The 17,709-nt window shown below is 39.2% G+C and overlaps 4 protein-coding genes across 4 annotated transcripts; 3 read left to right on the top strand and 1 right to left on the bottom strand.

The window, feature by feature from the left end:
• Positions 1-206: 206 nt before the first annotated feature.
• Positions 207-7,134, top strand: ATWHY2 (WHIRLY 2). The gene is made up of 8 exons (XM_089157074.1): positions 207-374; positions 1,971-2,071; positions 2,175-2,272; positions 2,390-2,482; positions 4,124-4,218; positions 4,407-4,480; positions 6,070-6,158; positions 6,553-7,134. Exons 1-8 carry the CDS (start codon positions 343-345, stop codon positions 6,730-6,732), a joined length of 762 nt encoding a protein of 253 aa, XP_089013200.1. The 5' UTR covers positions 207-342; the 3' UTR covers positions 6,733-7,134.
• A 1,367-nt stretch (positions 7,135-8,501) lies between these two features.
• LOC149026899 (xyloglucan endotransglucosylase/hydrolase protein 24-like) lies at positions 8,502-10,072 on the bottom strand. Its single transcript, XM_089157066.1, has 3 exons — positions 9,522-10,072; positions 9,237-9,430; positions 8,502-9,151 (listed from the first exon to the last, which is right to left on the bottom strand). Exons 1-3 carry the CDS (start codon positions 9,819-9,821, stop codon positions 8,764-8,766), a joined length of 882 nt encoding a protein of 293 aa, XP_089013192.1. The 5' UTR covers positions 9,822-10,072; the 3' UTR covers positions 8,502-8,763.
• A 1,006-nt stretch (positions 10,073-11,078) lies between these two features.
• Positions 11,079-12,440, top strand: LOC149026898 (putative xyloglucan endotransglucosylase/hydrolase protein 23). The gene is made up of 3 exons (XM_089157047.1): positions 11,079-11,408; positions 11,536-11,729; positions 11,846-12,440. Exons 1-3 carry the CDS (start codon positions 11,097-11,099, stop codon positions 12,255-12,257), a joined length of 918 nt encoding a protein of 305 aa, XP_089013173.1. The 5' UTR covers positions 11,079-11,096; the 3' UTR covers positions 12,258-12,440.
• A 2,417-nt stretch (positions 12,441-14,857) lies between these two features.
• Positions 14,858-16,566, top strand: LOC149026897 (putative xyloglucan endotransglucosylase/hydrolase protein 23). The gene is made up of 3 exons (XM_089157055.1): positions 14,858-15,540; positions 15,669-15,862; positions 15,987-16,566. The coding sequence occupies exons 1-3, from the start codon at positions 15,244-15,246 to the stop codon at positions 16,396-16,398; spliced, it is 903 nt and encodes a 300-aa protein (XP_089013181.1). The 5' UTR covers positions 14,858-15,243; the 3' UTR covers positions 16,399-16,566.
• The last annotated feature ends 1,143 nt before the right edge of the window (positions 16,567-17,709 follow it).

Raw genomic sequence — 17,709 nt, 5'->3', positions numbered from 1 at the left:
TCACAATCCGGGCCGGACTAATCCCTGATATTTCACCACTCAGGCCTGATTGTAGGGTTTTCCAGGCCGATTCGAATTCAGATGGGATCAGAATCGGCCGGGGACTAACCCACTAACCCGGATCCCGGTTCCCGGTTTAAATCCTGTACGGGTTACAAACTATATAGACTGGGATTTTAATTGCGGTACCGCTGGACCCAGTTCAACCGAGTAAACTCAGCTAAGCTCTGATTTTATTTAAATTTAGGGGAAGGGCTTTCCGTTTTCCTGTCATTCGCTTCCCTCTCTTTCTCTCTGTCCGTTACCATTTACCAACTTTCAATTTTCAACTTTCAACCCAAGATGTTGAAGCTCTCTCAGTTCGTGTTGTGCAGGTGAGAGCAACTCTTCCTCGTCACTGGACTTTCTCATTTGTTTTGTGGTTTTCTTTTTCTAGAACGTTTCCTAGGTTTACATGCTTAAGTTTTTTTTGACGCTTGAAGTTGTCGGTCTTCGATGTTGAAAATGTTGGTTTCACTTGTGTTAAGAACTTCAATTAGTTTCTCTCTTCACGATATTTATCCAGTAGAGTATTCCGGATTCCAAATATTTTTGACATCTTGACAGAGTAGTCTTAACCCTGGGAAGTCAAATCGTTTGTATTTCTGGTTTGAACAAATGAAAGCACTTTGTGACCGTAAATGTTGATGTATGCATATCTGTGGAATTTCTCTCCGCATGTCTAATCATTTAAACTTTATCATAGTTGTGGAACCCTATATCAGTGGCTCAGGTATGCTGTTGAATCCTGACATTGGTTGTGAAGGATGTATCTCTGTATCCCGGGTCATAAGCTGCTTGTAAATCCAGAGATGGCTGCTTTATCTTTTAGTTATTCTACCCATTAACCGTTGTTATGAAGTATTGAGGTAAAGAGGTGATGTCGGGATAAATTGCCGTACAGTACATGGAATACCTCGACAATTTTAAGCTTGGAGAAGACTATATTATGGGCATAGCAGAGGTGTTTCATTATCTCAGTGTGTCACGTCTCTTGCACTTACTTGTTTCGCCGCCTTGTCAACATTTCAATCCCTCAGCTTTCTTTCTAGTTCATTCCAATTTGTTTAAACACAAACCATTGCTTTCTTTTAGACTATGTTATCATTTGTTATAGTTTTCTTCAGTTTTAGACAATTACTGTTGTACATTAGAAATAATTAGTAGTTCCTTCTGCCTGCGACTTTATTTTATAATAGACAGAGCAGTCCCTGGATTACGTATCTAGGTATTTCTACTGGTCAAAAACAGAATCGGCTATGAAGTGTTACATGAACTCATCTCAGGTCATTTCTCTCTTTCCATCATTTGATTGAGAATAGACTAGCAAATTTGCTTTTGAAGATTCTTTCTTTTTCATTGAATTTTCTTTGTTTCCAGCCATAGTAATGAAATATTTCAAGATTGTTGAAGTTATATTCTTCTCTTTTTATGCTTTGACCAGATCAAGAGTACACACATTTATGATATGGGTATTTGTAATTACATCAAATTAGTTGCTGAAGCATATGCCACAAGTTTCTTATGGTTAAACACATACAGTTGAGCTGAGCAGGTTTTTATACACTGTAGGGTTGAGTGGCTAACATGTTTCTACTTCCAGAAGATTCAGACTCATAATTGCTTGTGGCTTGATATGTATTGAATTTGGAAGGGAGATTAGTATGTTGCACTAGACTTTCAAGTTGTTGCTTTGAGAAACTCTTATTTTTTTCCCATGTTTTCAGTTTGTTTTGCTCTATGATACATCATTAAGTATTGGCTAATCTTTCAATAGAATAGGAATTCTTATGAGTTATGTATTAGACAGCCAACAGGCAGAAACTCACACACACATGCCCCCACAACCCCCCCCCCCCCAAAAAAAAAAAAAAAAAAAAAAACCAAAAGCATGCAGATATTAATCTATGGTTTTGTCATTATTTAAACAGGAATGCTGTGTCTGAGAAATTGTTGTCAGGGAGAGCTTGTAATGTCAAAGAATGCACTTGGCTGCAGGACCTCCCTTTTCAGGCTGGCATCGTAACTTCGAGTCAGGAATTTGTTAATGATTGCCTTCTGCTAAATTTTAATGTACTTCCTTTTATGATGTTTATTATGTTTTTTATTATCTATATTCTGTCTCTCTATTTCAGGGAATTACTCAAGCAAGATCTTTGCGGATTATACTGTTTTTAAGGGCAAAGCTGCTCTATCTTTGAGGCCTTTACTTCCAACATATAGGAAACTGGATGTATGTATGGTTTACTTAGTTATATATTTTTACTTGTCTTGGCCTATAATTCAATGCAGCTTCTTGTTAGGTATGGATTATACTTTTTATTTGAATACTAATTCTTTTCATGGACAGTCAGGAGGTTCCAAAGTTGAGCGGATGGGTTCAATGATGTTGACTTTCTGGCCTGCAATTGGGCCACGGAAATATGATTGGCAAAAGAAGCAGGTAGTTTTTGTGCTTTCCCTTTGTTGTGTCATTTGTTCCGTCTTCCTTTCATCGTTTTTAATGGTTTAAACTTGGATATTTGAATACTGCAGTATATGCCTAACAGTGGATATGGGTAGAGAAACTTGGCTATATGTGCCAGTGGGGTTTTAATTTCTCAAAAGAAGTGGGTTATTGTTCTTTCTTCTTCTTCTTCTTCTTCTTCTTCTTCTTGTTATTGTCGTTATTATTCTTCTTCTTCTGCTGCACCAGCTATGTGCAAGTGTTCAAGTTTTGGTTGCCTGTCGTACATGCCCATCATACATATCCGCGTTCTGTCATATCAACACAGGTACTCTGCCAGTGTATGATTTGTCCATGCAACAGCTGTCAATCATAATGCCATGTGGTTGCTTCCCTTTTTTTTTGGGGGTGGGGGGGGAGGGGGGGTTCATGGATTTGTTTTTATTTGTTAACCTGGATTAGGCCTTTATTGCCTTCTTTCTGTACTCATTTGCATGGTGGTGAGGGCCTGGGTTCATATTACACATCCACTTAACATGATCCCAAGTAAGAGCCAAGGCCCTAAGTGAGGCCGCAAATGGTGCTCAAACTAAAAGAAGATTCAATTGCTCAAGGAAGAGATAAAACCAAAAAGGGTAATAAAAACCTTTCCACACTGGAGGAGTTAAACAGTCTCAAGACAAAAGAAATGTATACTCATCAAAATAACAAAAGCCACTTGGGAATGGGCTAACTAAGAATTGATGGGAAGTTTAGATCAACCTTTTATGATGAAAGAATTTAACAAAGGCCACAAATCACTAAACAAGCACAAATCCGAAATGCTGCAGTGTTCTAATGCTCAGATTTAGTATGACAGATGAATCTTCAGAATCATGCAACAAAATTTCCAGGTCTGGGGGAATTTCTATAGCACCAGATCAGCAGATCTGATCTGTCCAAAAACTGCTTGAAATTCGGTCCAGGATAGTCCTCCTTTGCTCTGAAATGTCTCCAAATCTATGGTTAGGTTTATTCCTCAGCCTAATCTTCTAGGCATCTCTTGGTGGATTCCAAGAGCATTTCTGATCTATAACAGGCATTAGCATGTGGAGTCTGAATATTAGCCAACTACTTTTTACTTATCATAACCTGAGATTTTTCCAAAAAATAGCAGTGCTTATTTGATCAAAAAACAGCAATGAAGATATACTTTTGATTTCAGTTGGTGATTCCAGCCACCATTCATCATAAACAGGGTTTGTTTGGAAAAGCCTATTAAAGAGGCCTTTCAAGGCCTGTTCGCCTCTCCTGCAAGAGTGGGTTTCAAGCTCCCCAGCATCACTAAAAGCTGCATTTGGTTGCATTTTGGGGTCAATGAGTTCAAACCTTGGGTCTTGTGTGCAGTTGGATGCTTGTCACAATGCATACCAAAGTGTTAGACATATGATTAAATTTTATGCAGATAGGTAAGACCTGTAGCTGCAAATAGCTGCCAAGCCATGGGTGGAATTGATGCATTGCTTCCTGTTCAAACCAAAACAGTTTAAGTGCTTATATGTTGACTGGGTTTATGTTTTTTCAAATGCATCTTGTTTAACATGACACAGTTTCTGATGTTAAGATTGACTCGTTGTTTGAAAATTGTATAACTTGTAGGTATTTTCTTTATCGCCGACTGAGATTGGATCTGTGATAAGCCTGCGGCCTAATGATTCCTGTGAATTTTTCCATGATCCTTCTATTAAAACAAGGTTGGTAGTCTTTTATCTTTTGCTGAGAAAACAATGCTGCCATACTAACAGGACTAATGTAAGATTGAGATTTCGATATGAGGAAAAGGCACATTTTAATGGGCCATGTTATTTCTGTTTTCCCTAGTTTAGAATTTTTTGTATTTTTCTTTTGAGCTTTGTTAATTGACAAGCATTTAGTGTAACAGTCTTGCTGGTCAGGTGAGGAAAAGCTTATCATTAAGCCCAATAGCAGACGGTGGTGGCTATTTCTTTAGTTTGAGTAAGCCTTTCCGTTGTCTTAGTATATTTTTTATTTGCTTGGTACCTTTGGTGTATGAATTCATGAAGTAGGGGGCATAACACCTATGTTCTTTTCAATTTATTTCTCCTTGTTTCTTGCAGAATTCCTGCTTATGTCCATATACAGCTTAATATTTGTAATTTGATCAGATATATAGGGAATGGAATTGCTTTGGTCAACATCAAAGATTTACATTAGGGTTTTTATTCTGAGGTTAGACTACCATACATTTTGTCCATTTGATCATGCTGGTTCTTAGTAAGTCGTAAAGGCGCCGCCTGTGCTCCGACCAGTTCACTGTGGATTAGTAGTGAGTCAAATCTTTTAGATAGTCTTCTAAAACATGATGTTCTACTTTTACAGAACTTCTGCAAATGCTGCAACAGCGTCAGTTGATTTTGGACAGGGCTTACGGAGTTGTCATTTTTGTCCTTTTTCGTTTTTTAGTTGTTATTCGAGGCTGTTACTATCCCTCCAAAATAGTCACCCTATATTTACTTGAAGTGCCCTACCTTGACCTTGTTTCTGATTCCACCCTCTTACCATGATATTTCAAATTTCCATTAACCGTGTCTCACTGCTCCTTACTCCCCCACTCCTTTATCTGGTAGAGCTCTGTGTGACTCTCAGTAGACGCTGGGAACTCTGTGGACATGGTTTGCATGAGACAGTTAAAGGGGTAAAACTTCCACCGGAAAAAACTATATGTAGAACTGGGAAAAAACTGAGAACCCGTAAAAGAAAAGATAAAAATTGCTCATGCTTGTGACCATTGTGGAATAGGATCGTCTCTTCTGCCCCCAAGGTAGCTTTTTCACCTCAATACCTCTTTCTTGCTTCACTAATTTCAATCTTTTCATGAATGCCTTGGTGAATGGGATTACCAGATTAGTACCAGAATTGAATTTTATAGTTCTACATATATTTTTTTAAAAGTACCGTTTAAGCAGGGCAGCTACTTAACCATAGGCCTGCATAGGGTGTACAATTCATCAAAGGCAATCCACCATTACTTGGCTTCCTTTCTGAACATCTCATAATGGAAACTCATGTCCCTATTAATCTCATAGTTGTCACAGTGTCTCGATGGTGGGAGGGGGCTGGGTGCAGGGGTGAGACCAACAAAACAACCAAAACTTGCCCAGGTGACAGTGTCACTTAAGCAGCGCGTTGACAACCATGCTTGACCACCTTTCCTTCTTCAATTTTGACTTGATTATTTGTGGTCTATGATTGGAGGTTTGTTTACATTTAGTGGATTAAATGTGTTTGTGACAGTTTATGTTGTCATGGTGTGTTTTTACATAAATTTTAAGGCGTAGATATTCAATCTCTTCCACAGTGCTAAGTGATATTGAGGAAGTCAACCATCGGTGATCTGTTATGAGTCTTATTACCGTCTCTGTGTATGGTTTATTTACTTTTTTTGTCTGATATTGAACTTCTTGTTCTATTTCTGTCACTAGTTGTTTGCAATTTTGGCAATTTGTTTGTCAGGGTTGAATAAACTTTGTGCTACTGGTTTCCATTCTTTCTTGAAAGATATGCTGACATTTATTTCTTCACAGCTGTTGTCAACAACAACCTGAAAACTAATGACCGCCTCTCTGTTCCTGTTACAAGTGCCGAGTTTGCAGTCATTAACACAACTTTCAGTGTAAGATATTGTTGGAACCGTTTTTTATTTTTCCAGGGCAAATTTAGTTTGTGATTCTGTAGCATTTGTGGTGCATCTGTGCAATGATCTTGTGGTAGATGATCAGCTGTTAGGCACATAGCCAGTCATTGCATACTGTCTGACCTGGACTGATTGGGGCCCCATAGGCCCCATTTTGGGGGGGGGGGGGGGGGAGGTGTGGACGTTTGGATGCTCAAACATGAGACTTCCTTGGTCTCACCACCCCTAATACGGGAGGCTGCCATCGCCATGTTAGAAGCACATCCACATCCCATAATATATATCAATGGTATATCACTACAGTGCATTTTATGACTGATTTACAATCCAAAGATTTTGGGTCTTGCTTTCTGATGACTCTGCACTTCTTCAGTTCATCTTGCCCCATTTAATGGGCTGGAATCATTACTCTGGTGAGCCGACAGACAATCAGCAATTTTCTGGATACAAGAGTCAACCATCTTCTGGTTACGCCAGTCAGCTGCCAAGAAGGCCAGAAGAGCACATACGGACGGTGGGCCCTCTACACCTTGACTCAGAATGGGATAAATGAACTACACAGCAATGCAAAGGTTGGCAGTGGACTTCTTCCTGATTGTTAATCTGTAGTTTGGATATTTATAGCCTCTGTACAGGCTCCAAACCGTGTGTTGCACAGTGGTAGTTTTGTAACTCGTTGAATTCCTAGTAATGGCCAATACGCTTGGTTTGTGTCCCTTTTGTAATGTTTGGGTTCGGAAGTAATATTCCAGTACTTCGTTTACAGCACCTTTACCAATATCTTGTTTTTCTTCATGTTCTCTAAATTTGGCTGTAGAGGCAAAAAAATGTTGTTTTAACTGATGGGTCAGTGAATTTTGCTAGAGACAGACATGTATTTCTATGATGATATAGAATTATATAATGACATGTAACTATGTAAGATCATTTTGCTGGTGCATAACAGTGCAGTCTCTCTCTTTGGGTGCCACGTGGAAAACTACAATTATATGGTTCTAATCTTTTGATCGTCCATTTTATTTTAGAATCATCAAACCTCAACTTAAAAGATAAAATAGTATAAAATTATTTGAAATCCTTAACTCAAAGGGACAGGTGACTTTACAGGAGATGTGCATTCGACTTTCACGAAGAGTTCTTTTTAAGTGCAATTATAATTTGTGACTGCACATTTAAATTTACTGCCCTTACATTATAAGTTTTTTTTTGGGTGAAATTGCAAGTTGCTTGTCTTACTTTTTTGTTAATTAGAAGTTAAAATTGGTAAATATAAATTTTATTTTTTATATTTAAAGTTTTTAAGTTTTAAAATTTGCTAAAAAAAATAGTTGTCCCCTCCCCTTACCTACTTTCCGATGGAACCTCACTGCCTGTGCTGCCCGACCCAACCCAAAAAAAAAATAGATGAAAATTTCTTGTAAGAGAAGTTAAAATTGGTTGTATGGTTGTTGGTACCCATGGTTTCTCAAGAATGACTAACGGCAGCCGAATGTTGTGGGTAAAATCAAGAACCAAAAAAATGGATTAGTCAAGTTCTCTGCACTTGAGGGATTTAATCTTAAACCATCGGTTTGCAGATCTTCTCCATGGTCATGTTATAGCCTTATAGGAACCATTGATATTCTCGAGCCCCCCATTGCCAGTCTCCTAAGCTGTCCCAGCGAACAAGACTTTTACCGTAGGACTTTGCGCAAATGCCTAGCTAAAACAGCAAATGAATCCTTCCTCTGACCTCGACGATGAGGACTGGCGACGGAGACATTGATAATGTTGGAGAGAGAAGCATGCCATGAGAGAGAATTTGAGTGTTTTTTTTCGAGGAAGAAGAAGAGAAGATTTGAGGATGCAGCAGCTGCCGTTACTCTTCAGATCTACACACCAATCCTCTCTAAGGCTGTTCAACTTCAAGTAAGATTCTTCTTCTCTAGAATCCAAATAAATAGCTCTGTAATTTAAATTCGGATTTTCCCCCCTTTTCCCCTTGATTTAAAGTCGATTGGTTTCTTTTTCTACCCATGGTTTCTCAAGATGACTAATCTGTTGCAGCCGAATCGTTGTGGGTACAATCAAGAACCAAAACAATGGATTAGTTCATGTTCTTCTTCGCACTTTTGAGGGTTTTAATCTTAAACCATCAGATTTGAAATTTACAGCTACCGTTTTTCTTGGCGTACTGCAATGCACGACAAATATACGTACACAGCAAAGGACACACTCACCCTAGAGAGTTCGTGAGTTCGTTCAGCCTACACCCCATAAATGACCAGATATGTGCTAAGTCATATATTTGTATCTCCAGATCGAAAAGCACGATCATTTTAATTAATATACAGTTCTACAAATCATTACGTATCAACGCCAGACATTGGCTGAAGAATTCCGCTTGACTTGCTTTTTTTGCGTCAATCATTTAATATTCATGAAACGTAAGACTTCCGCAGATATCTTTCTCTTTTGAGTAAAGCATATATTTACAGATTGGTAGAATATTTACAGATTGCATTACATGGTCAATTGGTCATAACCATAGGAGGAGTAAGTCTGCACATAGATTTTACAGAAAAAAGGTGCGATCATGGCGTTCCTAGGATTGAGTGGTTGCAGTACATTCGGTAGGGAAGCCCTGAGGAAATCGTTTCGCGTCTGTGCAATAGTTGTAGATCATATGGTTCTTCTGGACCCATTTCAATCTCTGTTGCCCAGTAGAATCCAGCGATTGAGAGAACCAGGGAGAATTGGACTTGCAGGAAGACGACCTAGAAGACCAAACACATGCATCGGCATTGAAATTACGGTAAGAAGCAGTGAATGGAGCTTGGGTCCAGTCGATCTTGATGAGCCCACCTCTAGTAGCCCAGTTGTCTGCATTCCAGAGACTGGAATGGATTCTCATGGGTTTGTTCTTTGGAAATGGAACACCTTTCGATTCTAAATTCTTGAACTCTCTTATGGGAGTGCCATCCACCGAGAAACTGCAATTTAGTAAACCAATCCAATAAGAACAGCAGTAGAAATGGCACTTACAGAGTCAAAATTTGAAATATAAAGCCTGCTTACATGATTGTTTGGGGATTCCAGAGAACAGAGTAGGTGTGGAAATCGGCAGTTGGGTCGAACCAGAGATGGAACTGCTGCTCTCTGTCTCCTTTGCCTTGAGTGTACACGTTTGTGTGAACAGTGTAAGGATCTCCACTCAGGTTTCCCAAGAATTCCCAGTCTATTTCATCCCATGATGCTCCCTTGGAAGCTAACTGCAACAGAATTGATCACTTTTGAGTCAGAGCAAAATATCCACTAATCTATTTAACTTGTAAACTCAGTAGCAAGTAAATGGAAGCTTACATAATAGGCAGTGACTGTGCCAGCAGAATTGCCAGGAACAAGCTTGAGCTGCATATCAATCTTTCCAAACAAATACTCTTTATTTGACTGGAAGCCAGAGCCGGAAGTGTTGTCAAGTGACAGAGTGAGAAGCTCCCCGTTGCTAAGTATCTTGGCACGACCCTCACCCCAATTGATGGTGAAATCTTGGTTGAAATTACTAGCAGAGATAGCCATCAAAGAGGTGCCCAGTAGCACAAACACCAACACTAGTGAGTTAGTGAAGGAGGAAAACGAAGCTGTAGAAGTAGCCATGACCATAACAGCTAGTTAGAGTGCATGCTTGATGTGGGTTGTTGTGTTTGCACAGTACAAGTCAAGGACATATATATACACAATGGGAAAAGGAGAGGAGAGAAGTGGATTGAAGTAGAAAAGCACTAGAAAATTCATGGCGTCGGAATCAGATAAGACCATCGAATGAAGTTGAAGTTTGAGCTGTAAGCAACGGAAGAGCAGGTAGCTAGTAATAAATAACAGCTGGAGCCTGGAGAGAAAAGGAAGGTTCTTGCTTGTTCTCATAGAAACTGATAGATATCCAAAACCGAGTTTGGATATTTTTACAAGTAAAGATCAAATCCTCCATGGAAATGGAATCAAGCTAAACCAGAAAGGGGCGGAAGCAGGGGAGGTGAGATTGGACCCTCAAGTTCTTGGGTTGTGTGGAGTTTACACGGGGCGTGAGCTGGCTGTCCTGGTTGGCTTTTAGTTCTTCAATTTTGAACCGAGTAAGCTGAAAGCACAAGTCCTATAAAATGTTCCGGTGTGCCTTATCCGGTTTGTATCTGGTTTATATAATGAGAGTTGACCACTTCCACTTCCACCTGCCGCCTTTGGTTTTGTTCCCCAGTTTTTATTTTCATCTTAGAAAATCTGGTCAGTCCCAAGTACTTGAGAGTTGAGACAACCAGAGTACAGAGACACCAATTATATCAATACAAACCAGAGACCAATCTGATTGAATTTAATGTAGTTGTGGATGATGCATGATCATACATGATTTTTTTCTTTTCTGGGTGATATTTTTACATTTAAAACTTTCATGTACAGTTCTGATTCCTTTTGCAATTACAAATTAGAAAAAAGAAATAGAATTTGCAATTATTAAAACCTCTATTGGAAGTTGGAGTTGGAGTTCAATCAAAATCCTACAACTAACCACTTTGAATATAATTGAAGGCGAAAGGTGCCAGCCTCAATGGGTAGCTCCATTTGGGTCTTCTGTTTCCAAGTCAATTATTAAATTCTTGAATACTTGATTATGTCATCTATAAGGAAGCATTGGTTCTTTTTGCTCCTTTACGTCCAATAAGCCATGCCAGCTTCCAGATTTCATCACCAACTTGGCAACTACACTATTTGGTGGAGATTCTGATCCAGCCTGTAACTTACTCAGCTTTCAACCATGAGGAGCCCATGAATTTCCCTGTGCCTTTTACTTCTCACGTGATTCACATCCTCTTCCCTTCTGCTATATATATATGTCTATAGGACTATGGAGTTGCATTGCAACCACAAGTTCAGAACAAACCATTCATGGTCATGGCTTCTTCTTCTTTTCCATCTTCATCTTCATCTTCTTCCTTCACTACTTCATTGTTGTTGGTGCTTGTGCTACTGGGCACCTCTCTAATGGCTGTCTCTGCTAGTAATTTCTATCAAGATTTCACTCTCACCTGGGGTGATGGTCGTGCCAAAATACTAAACAATGGACAACTTCTCGCTCTGTCACTTGACAAAACATCCGGCTCTGGTTTCCAATCCAATAACGAGTATCTGTTTGGAAAGATTGATATGCAGCTCAAGCTTGTTCCTGGCAACTCTGCTGGCACAGTCACTGCCTATTATGTAAGCTTCCATTTACATATACCTCAATCTCTTCAGTAGTTTTGCTATTCTCATATAAAATTTCCATCTTAATGGATTTTAGTAGATTAATTTTCTGATTCAAAAGCAAAATTCAATTATGTTGCAGTTATCTTCAAAGGGGTCATCATGGGATGAGATAGACTTTGAGTTCTTGGGAAACCTTAGTGGAGATCCTTATATTCTTCACACAAACGTGTTCACTCAAGGAAAAGGCAACAGAGAGCAGCAGTTCTATCTCTGGTTCGACCCAACTGCCAATTTCCACACCTACTCTATCCTCTGGAATCCTCAAACAATCATGTAAGTAAGCTTTACTGGTATTAATATATCCATTTCATTCACCAAAATTGAGTTGTATTTTGTAAATTCGCCATTTCCTAGTACTGCCCTAATCAGAGTGTTATATCAAATTTCAGATTCTCTGTGGATGGCACTCCCATAAGACAGTTTAAGAACTTGGAATCAAAAGGTGTTCCCTTCCCAAAAAATCAACCCATGAGGATCTATTCCAGTCTCTGGAATGCTGATGACTGGGCTACCAGGGGTGGCCTCATCAAGACTGATTGGACTCAAGCTCCCTTCACTGCTTCCTACCGCAACTTCAATGCGAATGCCTGTGTTTGGTCTTCTGGGTCATCTTCTTGCAAATCCAGCTCTGCTTCCTCTACATCTAGCAAAAACAGCTGGTTCTCTCAATCCTTGGACGTGGCAAGCCAAAGAAGATTGAGATGGGTCCAGAAGAACTATATGATCTACAACTATTGCACAGACAAGAAACGCTTTCCTCAGAGCTTCCCTACCGAATGTACTGGCACTACTCAATCTTAGAAGCTCCACAGCAGGAGCCATCTCCTACCTGTTTCTGTAAAAACTATGTACTTATATTCTTTTAGTTGTTATGTCTAGTATGTTATTGTTTGGATAATTCGAAATAGTTTTTCTCGTGATCATGTAATGCAATCTATAAAGATGGAATAAACTGCTTTCTTCATCCAAAATTACTAATTTGTGACAGGGGAAAGTAACCGTCGACCTGCATCAGGATGCCATCTTTGAAAAAAAAAAAAAGGAAAAGCAAATTATATAGACTCACTTTGTTTACAATTAATTACACCTATTATCTTTGAAAAAAATTTAATTACAGATTCTCCCTATTGTTAAAATTTAAAGCTATAAATAGACAGCTCATGAAGCAATAAGAAGCACCTGTAATTTTTTTCTTCGTAGATGTAATTGATTGCAAACACAGGAGGTCTATATTTAATTTGTCTTAATAAAAAAGAACGTCAATTGAATCAAAGATATTGCGTAGATCAACGAAAAAATGAAATCTATATCATTGTCAAAGAGGAGACTATAGGGTGTGGTGTTTCATTAATTATGAACTGCTTTTTTATTTTTATTTTTGGAGTGGGGTTCAAATAATCATGAACCAGTGCATTTCTTAGTTCATATTAAGGTTTGCATTTAAGCAATGCCTGTAGTTATTTTATGGATCTAGATTGAAATTACTAACATTGCCAACATATAGCAAATAAGTTCATCTCTCAATATTCCGAGACTTAGTTTAATTACGCTATATTTAACATTAGGATTTCTATAAGAGCTTGAAACTCAATTCTCGCTTGAGGACCTTTTACAATAGAAGCAATTGCCTAGTACTTGCATTCCTAGGAGAGCCCAGAGTCCACTAGCGCGGCACCAGCCGAGAATGCGGGTCTAGTAAATTATGGCTTAGGATATCCTACAAGATGGTAGGATGGGATCAGGTAAAACACTTGACCCTGATCATAACTCAAGACTGTCCTACCAAAACAAATCTTTAGTCTAAAACTTGTTTAAACTCAAGGGGACTAGGATCATAAGGGCCAACAAAACTTGAACCCTTGTAACCTAGGGATGGAGGCCACAACCCTTGTAGTTGTAGCAACAGGAAGAGTTGGGTTTCAGTTGCCTTTTTGCTATCGTTGGGATAGTTGAAAATATGTTAATATGTTAAGTGATGACCATATCCCATTAGTAAATCCTAAATTCCATAGTGTTTGGCTCTTATCATTAGAGAGGATTTCCCAACGAGTTTTAGAATTCAATTATGTTAAGTGATGACCAAGGGCTAGGGTAAATCTAATAATTGTCGATGATTTAGAATATTACATGTAATTGAATCATATTACATCAAACTGAGAGAGTCCTTCCATGGAGAGGGTGCAAAGTCTTAAATGGCCTCTCCAGAGTCTTAAATGGTAGGATGAGAATGGTTTAGGTCTTGGAAAATATGTGAAAAAAACAGCAATTTCATCTCTAACATAGTTTCGATCCTATTGCGATAGTCAAAGATGGAAGAGAGATATACGTCCCAAAAAGCAGTTCAACTTTGATATTGTGCATTTAATGCATAATATTCAAGTCTTTTTTTTTTTTTTTGGTAAACCAGCATTCATTTCAAAGAACAAGGAAATGACAAGGTGTCAGAATTACAAAGATCCAACAACCAAGTAGTGGAATTTGGCCAGTTAGTCCTCCCTGTTAAGGTAACTGCCTTCCCAGCTAGAGAATGAGCAACAGTGTTGCATCCCCTAGGAACAAAGTGAAAACTACAATCCATAAAATAAGAAGAAAGGTGGATGATATCCTCTACAATATTCAAAATATCAACAGAAGTAGGGACTTTAGAATTAAGAGCATTGATCAACTGTTGACAATCACTTTCCACCATTATATGATCAAACCCCTTCGCAGCTGCATCTAGAAGAGCCTCACGAATTTCTAAAGGCATAATATTCAAGTCACGGACCTATAAAGGGGTTTCAATGCCTTCAATTAGGTTTCTGTCTCCCAAATTAAGGACATTCTGAAGAAATCCTTGCCTCACAATTTCCTTGCCAACATACATAGGATCAGCATGCTCAGCCATTCATGGAAGCAATTCCAATCTCCTACGGCTTCAATTACTATTAACCAACTCGATGGAATCGTGAAGGACTGGGTCTCCCAACTTGTCCCAACTTACCTAATCAACGTTTATCTTCTGTAACACGTTACTCTGTCTCTTTACCTTACTCTTGTGTGTATAACCTACAAGCTGATAGGTGAATAGGAAACATTCAATAATTTTTTGAGTAGTTTAATTAGCTAGATGTTAAATCAGATATACGAACAGACCCACAAGGTTTGATTATGGATAAGCTCAAAAAAAAAAAAAAAAAAAAAAGAAGATTGCTGGTAGAACGACAAACCAATCTTCCAATTAAAAGTTTGAAAAGGAAAGCAAAGGTGCTAGCCAACCTGGATTGCTCCACTCCATTTAGGTTTTTCTGTAGACTTTCCCATGAAGAAAGTAAGAATCATGGGTCCTTTACGTCTAATAAGCGATGGCGGTAGGCGCAACAGGGTGGGAAGCAGCTCCCTGGTTTCGTCACCAACTCCACGACGAACCCACTTGAGGCCCCTATTCACCTCGCTATCATCGCGTTTGGTGTTTGATTTGATAGAGTTTATCAGTTTGTATGAGAAGTGCGAACCTACCTTACGTTTCCTGCGAAGCTTCCTTGCGTTTCCAGGCTGTTATTTGCTCAGCTTCCAACTGGGAGCAACTCAAGTCTTCAGTAGATGCTCTCAATTACCAAACCCATTAATTTTCCAGTGTTCTTCTTGGTTTCATCATTTTATTTCTCTCGCATAGTACTTCCTTATTGTGTATATATATATGTATAGATTTGCACCGCAACATTCCACAACTCACACGACAACCCAGTCTCACTGCAGTCATCAAGACAACTTTTCTCTAAATTAGTTCATCGTAACTGTATCTCTTATGATCATGGCTTCTTCTTCTTCATCTTCTTTCTTCACTATTTCACTAGTTTTGGTGTCTGTTTTACTGGGCACCTCTTTACTGGCTGTTTCTGCCAGTAATTTCAACCAAGATTTCACCATCACTTGGGGAGATGGTCGGGCCAAGATGCTCAACAATGGGGACCTTCTCACTCTGTCCCTTGACAAAGCTTCAGGCTCCGGTTTCCAATCCAGTAACGAATATCTGTTTGGGAAGATTGATATGCAGCTCAAGCTCGTTCCTGGCAACTCTGCTGGCACTGTCACCGCCTATTATGTAAGCTTCCATCTATTTCCACCTCCTCTTAATAGTTTTGCTTTTCTCATACAAAATTAAAATTTCCATCTTAATAGATTAGTAGATTATTTTATCTGATTCAAAAGTGAAATTCAATTCCGTTGCAGTTATCTTCAAAGGGGTCATCATGGGATGAGATAGACTATGAGTTCTTGGGAAATCTGAGTGGAGACCCTTACATTCTTCACACAAACGTGTTCACTCAAGGCAAAGGCAACAGAGAGCAGCAGTTCTATCTCTGGTTCGACCCAACTGCTGATTTCCACACCTACTCTATCCTCTGGAATCCTCAAACAATCATGTAAGTTAGCTTTACTAGAACTAATCTTCTATCCATCCATTAGCCCAAATTAAGTTTTTTTTCTTCTTTTAACTTTGCCATTCCTAGTGTTGCCCTGATCATTAAGTGTTTTATCAAATTTCAGATTCTCTGTGGACGGCACTCCCATAAGAGAGTTCAAGAACTTGGAGTCGAAGGGTGTTCCTTTCCCAAAGAACCAACCCATGAGAATATATTCCAGTCTCTGGAATGCTGATGACTGGGCTACCAGGGGTGGCCTCGTCAAGACTGACTGGTCTCAAGCTCCCTTCACTGCTTCCTACCGCAACTTCAATGCAAATGCCTGTGTTTGGTCTTCTGGGTCGTCTTCTTGCAACTCCAACTCTGCTTCATCTGCATCCAGCAAAAACAGCTGGTTCTCTCAATCCTTGGACGCGACGAGCCAAAAAAAATTGAGATGGGTCCAGAAGAACTACATGATCTACAACTATTGCACAGACAAGAAACGCTTTCCCCAGGGCTTCCCTACCGAATGTAGTATCACTACTCAATCTTAGAAGCTCCACAGCAGAAGCCGTCTCCTACCTTGTTTCTGTGAAAACTTTGTAGTTATATTCTTTATTTGTCATACCTAGTATGTTATTGTTTGGATAACACGAAATAGTTTTTCTCGTGATCATGTAATGTAACGCAGTCTATAAAGATGGAATAAACTGCTTTTTCATCCCAAAGTACCAACTTGTTAAAGGGGACAGCGACCAGCATTGACCCGTATCAGCACGCCATCTTTGAGAAAGAAAATAATAAAAATAAAAAAGACAGTCAACCGAAAAAAAAAAAATGGTTATGGTTTAGGATATCCTACAAGATGGCAGGATGATTAGGTAAAACACTCAACCTTGATCATAACTCAAGACCTCCTGATCAAGTCTTGACCTACTTTCAACGCCAAAAAAATAATCTTTAGTCCCTATTCGAACTTGTTGTTTCAAAAGAATGTTGAAGCTCCCTGGTTTGTTCCTGGTCAAGACCTGATTTCTGAAAACAAAACAAGAGTGAGAGTGGGCTGCCTCTGAGGATAGGAAGCCACTTCCAATGATTAAGTTAGTTGAGGTGAAGAATCCAAAGTCTTCTTCTTGAGGGATAAATGCTCAAGAAAATGAAGAGGAGAATGTTTTTTTTTGAAGTAATTGCAGGAGAGTAATGACTGGAGATTCAAAATCTTACCCCTCACCCACACATAGTAATGATATATATAGCTGGTCTATACCTCAGGTGATTGTGGATGCTCCACAACCCTATGATGCCCAAGTACTTGAATGGAGGGTGGAGATGGCTTCTTGGGGAAACTTGATAAGTAAGCTAACCGTTTGATCTGCTAGATAACTAGAAATCTCATCGCTGGATCAGGTGGTCAGCATCAAGTTGTCCTTGATATGACATCAATCTCCAACTAGGAAGACAAAATGTGAAGATGCAGTACTCGAGGCTGGAATTCGATGAATGAGAAGCTTCCTTACCAGCAATGAACATTTAATGATTCTCAGTGCATTCAATACTGAAATTAATGCTGTGATTGACATCTGGATAAAGATACGCCGAATCTCCTATCAGCACTACTCTCGTCAAGAAGTCACATAATGACAACTGGGTGTCACCACCATGCCCACTTCTCAACTTCTCAGCAAATATCTCCTCCGAAAAGTGCTTGATCTGAGAAGCACCAGGTGAACCATCTTAGACCAAATTTGTGCGCTTGGTTTGATTCGAATGGTCCGCTCTGATTCAGTGGCTTGAACCATAATGAATATAACATAACTCAAGGTGGACTAGGACCAAAAGGGCCAAAAAAAACATGCACCCTTAGT

The sequence above is a fragment of the Hakea prostrata genome, chromosome 1 (genome assembly GCF_041222555.1).
Source record: "Hakea prostrata isolate BN-2017 chromosome 1, UWA_Hpros_2, whole genome shotgun sequence".
In the NCBI taxonomy this organism is placed as follows: domain Eukaryota; kingdom Viridiplantae; phylum Streptophyta; class Magnoliopsida; order Proteales; family Proteaceae; genus Hakea; species Hakea prostrata.
This window is presented reverse-complemented; position numbering and strand designations above follow the sequence as displayed.